This window comes from Dipodomys ordii, unplaced genomic scaffold (genome assembly GCF_000151885.1).
Source record: "Dipodomys ordii isolate 6190 unplaced genomic scaffold, Dord_2.0 Scaffold11, whole genome shotgun sequence".
Taxonomy (NCBI): Eukaryota; Metazoa; Chordata; class Mammalia; order Rodentia; family Heteromyidae; genus Dipodomys; species Dipodomys ordii.
Window position 1 is genome coordinate 7079928 of NW_012267227.1, and position 12162 is coordinate 7092089.

The 12162-nt window shown below is 36.8% G+C and overlaps 1 protein-coding gene across 1 annotated transcript in view; it reads left to right on the plus strand.

Moving 5' to 3' along the window:
- The window catches only part of Sltm (SAFB-like, transcription modulator), a 44373-nt gene that overhangs the window by 18100 nt on the left and 14111 nt on the right, over nt 1-12162 (plus strand). Inside the window, exons 6-10 of the mRNA XM_013009941.1 lie at nt 4568-4595; nt 5919-6333; nt 6944-6993; nt 9246-9364; nt 11226-11375. Coding sequence (XP_012865395.1) covers nt 4568-4595; nt 5919-6333; nt 6944-6993; nt 9246-9364; nt 11226-11375 — 762 coding nt within the window. The remainder of the gene's footprint in view (nt 1-4567; nt 4596-5918; nt 6334-6943; nt 6994-9245; nt 9365-11225; nt 11376-12162) is intronic.

The following is a 12162-nucleotide window of genomic DNA, read 5'->3' on the forward strand; positions in this document are numbered from 1 at the left end:
TTTTCTTTTTGCTTATGTGGTGCTGAGGAATCGAACCCAGGGCCTCAGGCATGCAAGGCAAGCGCTCTACCACTGAGCCACCTTCCCAGCCCCTAGTTGTGTCTTTATTATTGGTGACCTTCCCCTTTAGGAGTTGCATAGTAGTAATATTCCTAATCCTGCCATTCATTTTTCATTTATTAGCTGGAATGTTTCTCTCATCTACTATTTGGTTACCCAGTAGTATTTATAAAGGAAGGAAAGCAGCCACGCACCGGTGGCTCATGCCTGTAATCCTAGCTACTCAGGAGACTGAGATATCAAGATCACGGTTCAAAGCCAGCCTGGGCAGGAAAGTCCATGAAACTTTTTTTTTTTTTTTTTGGTCAGTAATGGGGCTTGAACTCTGGGTCTGGGCGCTGTCCCTCAGCTCTTCAGCTCAAGGCTAATGCTCTACCATTTGAGCTACAGCACCACTTCCAACGTTTTTCTGCTTATCTCCAATAAACCACCAGAAAATCCGAAGTGGTGCTGTAGCTCAAGTGGCAGAGCACTTGCCTTGAGCTGAAGAGCTGAGGGACAGTGTTCAGGCCCAGAGTTCAAGCCCCATGATGGACAAAAATAAATAAATGAAGGAAGGGAGGAAGGAAGGAAGGAAGGAAGGAAAGCCAGGGTATAAGTTTCATTTTCCCCCCCTTTTAATTTACTGATTTTCAAAAGAACAAGCTGGTCCATTAGCCGCTCCAAATAGAGACCATTGAGTTTTTAGTTTTTTTTTTTTCTCTTAGTTTCATTTAGAGCTCATGGTTTCAATATATTTAATGTCTATCAGTCCATGCCATTGTTATACTCAATGCTCAAATTGCCTGTGTTTAGCTAGTGACAGCTTCTTCTAGTTGGCTTTTGTCCTTTCAGTACGACCTTTTCCTTGATTTTGGTAAGTAAAGGTGGTATTTCCTTCCCTTGAGCTTTCTTTTACTGATAAATAATACTTCAGGATAACCATCTAGGTGGTGAGATGTTTGTTGTTATTGAGTTGCTTATTGTTTCTAGGCCTTTTCAGTATACCTAGAGAATACGTTGAAGGATTTATTTTTACTTTTCAGATAGAATTGAAAATCACTTCTATCACACACAAGTACAACAGTCTTGGAATAATACCACCACCACTGTCTCCCATATGAGTACTGAACATAACTTAAGATCTTTTTATCCCAGTTATATTTGTTATAAGGATGGAAAACTGTAATGTTGCTCTACGTGACCAAAGCAAATACTTTTGGTTAATTTGTTTAATTGATTTTCTATGCTTGGTCATTTAAATCTTTAACTTCTTTTGAATCTATCATCATTTCAAAACAAGTGTTTAGGAATTTGAATCTAGTTTTAAAACTATTTAAAAGATGGACATGATTCCAAAGTAGCATGAAATGAAATAGATGCTCAAAAGCTCTTTCCCTCACCCTGTTCCCTTATTTGTTTAAGAAGTGCTAATTTACTCTTCCATTACTTGGTTTGAAAAAATATGTCAGAATTACATTTGTACAAGGATTTATCTATTTCAAGCCAAACCTCAGGCTTAGACTATTAAACCTTAAATTATTAGGCTTAGCCTGTAAGGCAATGTTACACCCTTTGCTTCACTGAGAAATAAGTGCCAGCCTTGACTTTGACACTTGAGGAACAAGGAGTTGTAGATCTTATGCCAAAAATACATAATATGAGTACTTACCTTCTAGGGCACTTCTTTTCTTTTCTTTGTCAGTCGTGGGGCTTGAACTCTGGGCTTGGGTGCTGTCCCTGTGCTCTTCAGTGAACACTACCTCTTGAGCCACAGCGCCACTTCCGGTTTTCTAGTTGGAGATAAGAGTCTCACAGACTTTCCTGCCCGGGCTGGCTTTGAATCACGATCCTCAGATCTCAGCCTCCTGAGTAACTAGCATTACAGGCATTAGCCACCGGTGCCCAGCTATTTATTTTCTTTTCAAAATATGTAAAGTACTGTATTTTTTTCAAGAGAACCTCCAAAGTGATTAAATGCATCTTTTCAGTGGGAAGATTATTTTCAAATAAGTTGCATATCTGTGCATATAGATCATTTAGAGAGGAAAACCTTTTCATCTTTCTTTTGGTTCTTGGTTTGTTTCCATTTTACAAGGAATTTGGGGGCTTCTTTACGACTTTGCTTTATCCTTGGAGTGCTGTTCTCTACATACCACAACAGTAAAGCGATTCTGCACTGTTTACCTTTGTAGTTCATTTTTTCCCCTCCTATTCCTCCCTGATTCTGTGCTCCAGTGCATTGTAGTTGCTTTTGTTTCCTAGAATTAGAAATAAGTTTGTATGCTTAAGGATATATAATAAGGCTAGGGAGGCACTTTGTGGAGAATATAGCATTAAGAGATCGATTAGAAGACTGAATTACTAAGAAATGCCTAGAAGCTCCTCAGCAAAGTAAGATAGGCAGACCTTACCTGACACTGGAGCAACTAGACACAGTGTTTCTAATTGACAGGGACTACAACAGAAAAAAGGGTCTTTTGTGTTTTGCTTTCACATCTTTTGTTTTTCTTTCAATTTTACTCCTTTAAATAGCAAATAATTTGGACCTCTTCTTCATGACCCTGTTCCAAAAGATAAAAGAATTGTTGTACAAGTAGATAAAGGAGAGTCAATTTGCATTCTTAATTTATTATATCCCGGTTTACCGAGCCCTTTGAGATAATATTAGGAAACTGGAAGAGTTTTGGAAGGAAAAATAGACATCCAGAATTTAACTGTAATTCATCCTTTCCGTAATGCCTCTGCTGGCCATACAACCAAAATGTATCTCTTTCCTTGCTTGCCAAGTAAGTGTGTGACTGAAGGAAGCTGAGGTACAGCCCATTTTCGGAAGGCACCTATGGAATAATGGGATTTACTTTACTTGTGTTAGTGTTTTACCTCTTAAGCTTTTGTGGCTTAGTTTTGAGGTATTTTTTGTCTTCTTCATGTTATTTTAGTCTATAAAACAATGCCTCATTCCCTTTTGAGGTAGATATTTACACATTAGATTTAGTGACAAAAATGTTCAAAGTAATTTTGAGCAGATGGTAAAGTAGTTGACATTTTAAGGAATGCCTACTTTGCTATGAATCTAAAATTGTGTTGTAAATATGTCTTTCAAAGTTGTTCTTTGACTGATAGGCTATGCCTCTGAAGCAGAGGTAATTCTCGCAGTGTCTTCTCTGGCCAGAAGCATTAGAATCATCTGAAAACTTGTGAAAGAGGTGCATTCTCCAGGCTTGCGTCAGAAAAGCTGGGGCTGGTTCTGAGCAGTCTGTTTTAACAAGTTCTGTAGGGAATCTGATTATATGCTCAGCCACTGTGTTGGCTTTTTACATGACAACTTATATATACCACCGACCTAAAATGGTCCTCAGCTTCTGTTTTTAAAGTGATTGGAATTGAAACTCTCTAGAACTTTGTTTTTCATGTTCCTGATTGTTATCCATACCACTTTAGCTCTATGGACTTATATTTAGGAAAATGTTAGCATCAGGCTTTATCTTGGTGCAGTTACTTCAGTAATTTTCACGGTACTTTCTTAAGAAAGCAAACACACACAAAAAGAGTTTCTTTTGTGGTATTCCTGTTTTCAAGGTAACATATACTTAATTTTAGTTTTAAGTGAAAATATCAAATACTTCAAAATTAAGATAGCTTTTTAAAAAAGGAGTGGGTACTTAGTTTTTGGTTACCAGTAATACTTGCTTGTTCATCTCGTGCTCTGCCACTTGAGCCACACCTCTAGCTCAGCTTTTTTCTGATTATTTTGGAAATGGAATCTGGAAAAACAACTCTGCCTGGGGTGGCCTTGAACCTCCATTCTCCAGTTTCAGGTTGCAAATAGCTAGGATTTACAGGTATGAGCCACTGGCACCTGGCTCAAATACCAGTGTTCTGATTGCCAGTTATCTGTTGCAGCTTATGAACTGTTTTTTTTTTTTTTAATGAATGAGTAATTTGAAATTTACTACTCTATAGTCATCCTTCTCATTGTCTAAAATGCTTAAAAGAGGAGTGTTGTTTTGTTGTTTTGTTTTGTTAATGTGCATTCATACCTTTGAAAGTCTATGTCTACAGGTTATAGTTTATGGTATAATATGTACCAGAAATAATGGTACAAAATAATGTTTAATAAAATAATTTAAGTATAATGTTTTTGAATAGTTTACCTTAAGAGTACCTGTGAACTGTGATATAAACTAATCATGTCAGTCATTTCATCGGTTAGCTTTTTGGTTATGTGTATGATTTTGAGTGCATAAACTAGCTTTAAATGATTTTGATGTACTCATTGACAAGACTTGCTTTTTTTTTTTTTTCCCTAAAATCTTATAGACCAAGCTTGGCTACATATCTTTAAATGGGACCCTGATTCTAAGTGGATTGCTCTATTTGTTAGTAATAGATACCACTAATTCATACTGCTAAATTATCCAGTTGGCTGATGTATGTGTGTGTGCACGCACGTGTATGTGTGCTATTATTAAGATCTAATTTTTATGTGAACTCATTTTACATTTGATTATTCTTTGAATTTCAGGATGGTGAGGAAGAAGAGAGTGAGAAAGGTATGTTTGCTAAGTAGAGTTTAAAAATTGCTGACATTTCGAAAGTAAATGATGTACAACATCCTTACTTGAAATCCTATTTTTAAAGTAAAACATTTATTTTCAAATTTATCAATTTAGTGAATTAATAAGTGAGCATTTTGATTTAATTTTCAATTGGTTTTACTTTTCTTTTGCACACTTAAGATATAGTCTAAATAGTACATTATCAGTTCCTGTAGCTATGATTGCCGTATTTAACTTTAATCTAATTTTGATTTTATTTTAAAAATAACTTAGCATACGGTAAGTCAATTAGGCCCTTGAGGCTGGTACTGCAGTCATTCATATGTGCTTACTGGAGAGTCTCAGTGAGTTTTACAACTAGTTCTAAAAATGGTGAAGGACCAGAGAACTGACATTGTGTTTGCTGCTTAGAGAACTTTCCTACAGTCTTCTGACCATTTTGGAGAACTGTTTCACCTAAAGTAGTTACAGGGACAACAATAGCAATACATGTGGTCACTAGGAGGTTGAGCTCTTGGACAGAAGTCAGCCCATCCTACTTTGGACCCGGAACAGTCGTCTCCACAAGGCAGAATCAAAAACCTAGGAGCAGTGATGAAGTAGAGCCACTTACTGACTTGAAAATCTCATGTTTTGAGGCCTATCTATCTCTTGGAATAATGGAAGACATCGTTGACAATGGTAACTACAGGCTAACTGGACAGGATGAAGACCAGAAAGCACCATTCCCTAGATGCATCTTTGGAGCCTTCCAATGCAGCGTTCTATCCCATTCTGGACTACCCAGGAATAGAAGAGTGAAAAAGATGGGCCCTGAAATACTTCGAAGACTGTTATCGTCAGACTGTGAGCTTCCAAGAAGTCCCCAAAGGAGTTCTGAAGGCCACAAGAGTTAAGTCCCAAGATGATGGGAACATCGAATAACAAATCTGCACCTTGTCATCCCATGGAGGGAGAAAACAAATCTTCATCTACTTTTCATTTCTAACCACAAATGAAGAGCTAATATCTTCAGGATGGAGCCTCTTTCTCACTATGTTGTATGGTGTTTGTATGTAGAGATCATTTTTCCCCATGAAGAATAAGTGATCCTGGGTAAAGGATTGTTTATATTAGTTAATTCCCTTGTGTTTTTTTCCCCTTAATCTTCCATCAGTGCTAATAACTGGCTTTATATTTTCTAGGTCCTATTCTAGCTTATGAATATGAAATTGTTTATAAACTTCTTGTTTTGCCATATTTATTCCTGTTAAATCCTCTTAGATATAGCAGGTTCTGGTGATGGTACACAAGAAGTATCTAAACCTCTTCCTTCAGAAGGGAACCTAGCTGAGGCTGATCACACAGCTCATGAAGAGATGGAAGCTAATGCGACTGTGAAAGAAGCTGAGGATGACAACATCTCGGTCACAATCCAGGCTGAAGATGCCATCACTCTGGATTTTGATGGTGATGACCTCCTAGAAACAGGTAAAAATGTGAAAATTACAGATTCTGAAGCAAGTAAGCCAAAAGATGGGCAGGACGTCATTGCACAGAGCCCGGAGAAGGAAACCAAGGATTATGAGATGAATGCGAACCATAAAGATGGTAAGAAGGAAGACTGCGTGAAGGGTGATCCTGTCGAGAAGGAAGCCAGAGAAAGTTCTAAGAAAGCAGAATCTGGAGACAAAGAAAAGGATACTTTGAAGAAAGGGCCCTCGTCTACTGGGGCCTCTGGTCAAGCAAAGAGGTTTGTTTTTCTATGTCAGTTCTTTACGATACTGAATTCCAGCATTCAATAAGATCACTCTACATTAAGGGGGTGGCTTCAAGACCATGTACAGTAATTAGTGTCTTATGATCCTGCCTATAATTTTTTTGATCGTCATAAGTTACTTTTTAAAAATGTCAAGATCTTCATATATGCAGTGTGTCCTACTGATTGCATTGTCGAATTGTCACCATATATTTGGTTTTTTGTTTTTTGTTTTTTTCAAATTGACGATTTTTTTTTGGTTTTATTTTTAAAAACCCTTGTGATGATGGTTAATGAACAACTGTCAGTTCTAAGAACACAAAATGAAGTCAAGTCCCAGTCCTGAAATCTGGAGAAGATGGCCATATATCCACTCGATAGAATTCTCAGAAAACTAGCTCTTCAGGCACCTTGGGGAAAATCAGTGCAAGATCCTAAGGGAGTCATTTGTTGGAATAACCTAATCTAGGCTTTTGGAATTGTTAATTTGTAAAAATAGCACTAGTTTGCAATATAGTCAATATCAAACTGTTTGATTTTTGTTTTGGGTTTTTGTTTTTGTTTTTTTTTTTCCTTCAATTTTCTTCTAATGATTTGTCTCTAGCGCTTCAAAGGAATCTAAAGACAGCAAGACATCCTCTAAAGATGACAAAGGTAATGGAGTTTTCACCCTCTTATTTCAGTGATAGCCCTCCATATTTTCCACTAAAACGTAGTAGTTGTCTGGTTATTTCCTCTGACGTTTAAAATTCTATTAATAGATTAAAAATTCTGGGTGGTCTTTGCAACCTATGTCTTTCTTTAGATACAATACAGGAGACTGTGATTACAGCATTATTTTATGTACTTTGTAAACTGGTAGGAGTGTGTTAATTCATTTGCTTGGGAAATTTGTTATGTTTAAGCATATTGAATATTAATAGGTATTTAATTTTCTTTATAATTTCAGAAATATTTTCTCTTTAATTGCAGTGATTTTGAACCACTGTTTATAACCACATTCGTTTCCCTGTTTTTTAAGGAAGAAATAGAAACTTTATAATACTTGTATATTTGATCATTTGAAAGTAAACATACATGAACCAGGCATCAGTCCATGGGGCTCACACCTGTAATCTAGCTACTCAAGAGGCTGAGATCTAAGGGTTGTGGTCTAAAGCCAGCCTGGGCATAAAAGTCCATGAAACTCTCCAATTAACTACCCAAAAGCCAGAATTGGAGCTGTGGCTCAAGTGGTAGAGCACTAGCCTTCAGCAAATAAACTCAGGGATGGCACCCAGACCCTGAGTTCAAGTCTGATGACCAGCACAAAACAAAACATCTTGTTCAGTTTTATTTCTTTCATGCCTTAAAAGCAGGACAGAGTTCTGTTAACATAGATGGTGAGCAATATTTTAATGCTTCAGAATTTATCCCCTAACTTATTTGGGATTTTTGAAAAACAACATTTTTTAAATATAATTTTAATTTCTGTACAATTTAAAGTGTAGTAGTTTGCTTTTTGCTATTGGTTCTCTCGTGCCCATAGATAGTTCATCTTGTACACATGACAAGTAATGATTTTGTAATAAAGTATTCTAATGGAAAATATATCATCCATCCAGTTACTACAAAGTCCTCAAATATCTCTGGAGTGCCTAAACTAAAGTAGGATTGTATACATGCACTATGGTTTATTTAGTGTGTCTTGTTGTTGTGTTTTAATAGTTGGAAATGATAAGTGATTTGAGTTAGTAATTCACAGTTGAAATACCTACATCTTTTACAGCTTTAGTTTGTAAGTTACCAACAGTGTATAAAATTTTATCCTTTAATTTAGAAGCTTAGTAGTGTTAGATAAATAATGCCTTTTTCTGTCAGTAAAAATAAATAAATTAAAATCTGTAGTTAGGTAAGTACTGAGGCCCAAGTGTTGTTACTGGTTAAAAAGATATACCTAAACCTCTAGTTATAATTTATAAGATAAAACATACTTTGATCAATGTCCTTAGGAAGGGAAAAGCACCAGTCATTAATATTTAAAATATTTGAGTCAGGTATATATTGTCTCTTCCTATAAAAATCTACACTGATTAATTTTTCAGCTGTGCAACTTTTTAAAGCATTAGAATTTTTATTCATTGTACTCCTACTTTTTATATAATAGCATGAAAAATTAGACAATAATTTTCCTTCTACCTCAACTTTTATTCTAGGATATGGCATCTATATGTAAAACCATAATTTGCGATTGGAAATTAAAAAAATGATATATATGATCATTATTCTAAATGGTTTCAGAGTCTCCGAACCTAAGTTCTTGTGGTGGTTTGTTGTTGAAGGGTTGCTTTTTGTTTTTTTCCTTTGAAGTAGATCTAGAATTGACCAACAATATGTAGCTTCTATTTTCTCTTATCTTTTCTCTAATAGAGAAGGGAGGTTAACAGGTTAGCTTTCCTGTGAGCCATTTAAATGATTAAAAAGGTTTGTCCCATCCTCTGACTTTTCCCTCTTCCACTCCAGCTTCTCAGGACCTAAAGCCCACAACAGATGAGCACTTAAGTAGTCTGTTCCTTCCTAGAGGACTGCTTCCTGGTTGTCTGTGTCAGTGCAGTGGTAGAGTATAAATTATTAAACTTGACAGAAAAAGCCCAAGGCATGTACTTGAGTTTTGCATCCACGTTGACTTAAAATTCATACAAAAGGAAGTATATAAATATTTTGGATTCATTTCCTCACTAGTTATATATTAACTCTTTAATTTCAATGCTGGCAAATTCATAGGACTTTTACATAGTAAGGTCATTTGATCAAAATTGAAGTGCAAGGATTTTTCAGTTTTTAAAGGATAATAACCCATATAATTTTGTAAAGAGAAAAAAGTTCCAAGCAAGATACTTAAACATGTGATATTAAATCTATTCTAGGAAGTACAAGTAGTACTAGTGGTAGCAGTGGAAGCTCAACTAAAAATCTCTGGGTTAGTGGACTTTCTTCTAATACCAAAGCTGCTGATTTGAAGAACCTCTTTGGCAAATATGGAAAGGTACATTCTTTTTACCTTTTAATCCATCTTTCTCCTAGCTGCATTTGAAGCCAATTTCAGTACTGCATATATATATATATAGTCTAGTTTTGTATATCTAAGGACATCACAGACTTGTTGGATTCTGAGGTAATGGTAGATTATGGTTATGGGGTTGGTGTTTCTGTCACTTATTCCCACTTTGGGCCCCAGGGGTCTTTGTAAAACTATGCTTTCTTCATTATAACTTTTTTCTAATACATTGTGGAGGCTCATATGGTCACTTTGAAAATACAAGTAGACCTGTGGTAGGCAACAGAATTCATAAGATGGAGAAAACCCGAATATGAACGTTGAGATTGTTCCAATGTTAGAGACAAATATAAAAGCATGTACTCGATGTTTGCATGTGTGTATTTGAATATTCAGAAGTTGTCCTAAGTTCTGTAAAGGAAGAGTATGGGTCTTGAGAGAAAATGTGGCAATAGTTGATTCATCAGGAAGTTTCTCTAGCATTTAAGGCAAGACCGAACCCTAAAAGAGGATCAGTAGTAGTCAGAGAATATTCAGTTAAAGCAGTTACATCGAATTGCACTTGATCTATATCTGTCAAGGATTCCAGTCTTTTCTACTTGTATTTTATTTTTTCCTATGTATTTTACAAATTTATTTAACTTACTCCAATCCCCTGTATGAGTGCAGCAGCCCTGCCTCTTAATGTCTTGTTGGCTTTAGGAGGGTTGGCTTTAGGGGCAGTGACTAAGGTTTTACCCACATGACTTTGTGCTTGGTAGGCAGGTGCTCTACCACTTGAGTCACACCCCCAACATCTTCAATTAGGAACTCACCTGAGCAAAGAGGCTCTTGTCAGTGACAGAGGAAGGCCAATGAGTTGTGGTCCCATTATCAGCTGTGATGTATTTTTTGTTTTCAATAATGTATTGTTAGATTGGTTTAAAAGAAAAAAAACAATACATTGATGGTGGTATTTACTAAGACCACAACTCTCTAAGGATACCATTCAGTTGGAGACAATCCCATGGATGAAAACTGAAATTGCCATGGGGACAAGTCATCCTTTCCAAGAATGGAGAGAAGCTGCTCGTTTCCAGCAACTCACCCTGAAAAAAATCCTCCTTATTTATCTAACTCTTCATCTGTTCATGGCAGTATGTCTCTGTTCCTTTTTGTTTGTACTGAATGATTCTTGCTTTTTTCCCCCACTCATCCATCCCTGCCTTGTCTCTTCACTATTCGAGAATAGAATAGTTCTGTTCTAGAACTAGAATTGAAATTCTTTGTCACTTATGTTGATAAAAATTATAAAGGACATAGACGGGAGAGGCTCTTTACAGTTTTATGGTGTGTTTTAGAGGGAAGTAATAGTTTTTAAGTTGTTTTTTTAAACATATGTCTGGTTATTTACTCATTTTTAAAATACAAAGTTATTCATGGGAAAGTTGAAACTTATTGATAAACCTGTACAAACCTACATTTTTCTCTAAGAAATTCAGAAGGTGTCTATGGTAAGGAAATTGGTCCAAATTCAGTTTCTTTGCCTTTGTTAATTATACCATTACTTCATTGATGTGACTGGTGGTTCAGACTTTATATTGGCATAAAGAAGCATAAAAAAAAACAAAGGTAGGTTAAATTGCTTTGTGACATTTTATTCCATTCAATATCTACAAAGTACATAGTGGCAAGGTAGATGATAACAATGAGCTGAAAAAGAATAACATATACAAGGAAAGAAAGCACACATCAATGTATCCTAACTAGATTTCTTTAAATTGAAGCATCTTAGTCAAGTTTTGCCTGTTGAGAAATAGGGGTGGTTATCAAGTTGTAAATCTTCCTCAACTAAAATGTCTTTCTATAGGTCTTAAGTGCAAAGGTGGTTACAAACGCTCGCAGCCCTGGGGCAAAGTGCTATGGCATTGTGACAATGTCCTCCAGCACAGAGGTGTCCAGGTGTATTGCGCATCTGCATCGCACTGAGCTGCATGGACAGCTGATTTCTGTGGAAAAAGTAAGCTTGCCTAACTTTATCAAATGAAAATGTTTGTACATGTTGAACATGTCCAGGTCTGAAAATCCAAAGTCAAAAATCTTGAGTGTCACCAATATTTAAAAACTTTCAGAGCATTGTTAGATTACAGATTGTCTGATTAGGGCCATTCAGCCAGTAAAGCCTCTGATCCCAAGTATCTTATGTAAGGACTAGTCAACCTATCATTCAATTTAAAGACAACTCTGTTGAGTGTTGATTGCCATGCCTGTTAGTCCTAATAAAGGATGGAGCCAGGAGGAGGTGAGCCGGAAAACCATCTTTAAAAATAAGCCAGGTACCAGTGGCTCATGCTTATAATCCTGGCTACTCAGGAGTCTGAGATCAGAGGATTGTGGTTCGAAGCCAGCCCGGGCAGGAAATTTCTGAGACCTTTTTCTCCAATTAACTACAAAAAGCTAGAAGTAGAGCTGCGGCTCAAGTGGTAAAGCACTAGCCTTAGCATAAAAGCTAAGGGACAAGCCGGGCACCAGAGGCTCATGCCTGTAATCCTAGCTACTCAGGAAGTCTGAGGATCACAGTTCAAAACCAGACCAGGCAGGAAGTCTCTACTTAGAAAAAGCTGGACGAGCCGGGCGCTGGTGGCTCACGCCTGTAATCCTAGCTACTCAGGAGGCTGAGATCTGAGGATCACGGTTCAAAGCCAGCCCGGGCAGGAGAGACTGTGAGACTCCTATCTCCAATAAACCACCAGAAAACCGGAAGTGGCGCTGTAGCTCAAGTGGTAGAGCGCTCGCCTTGAGCTGAA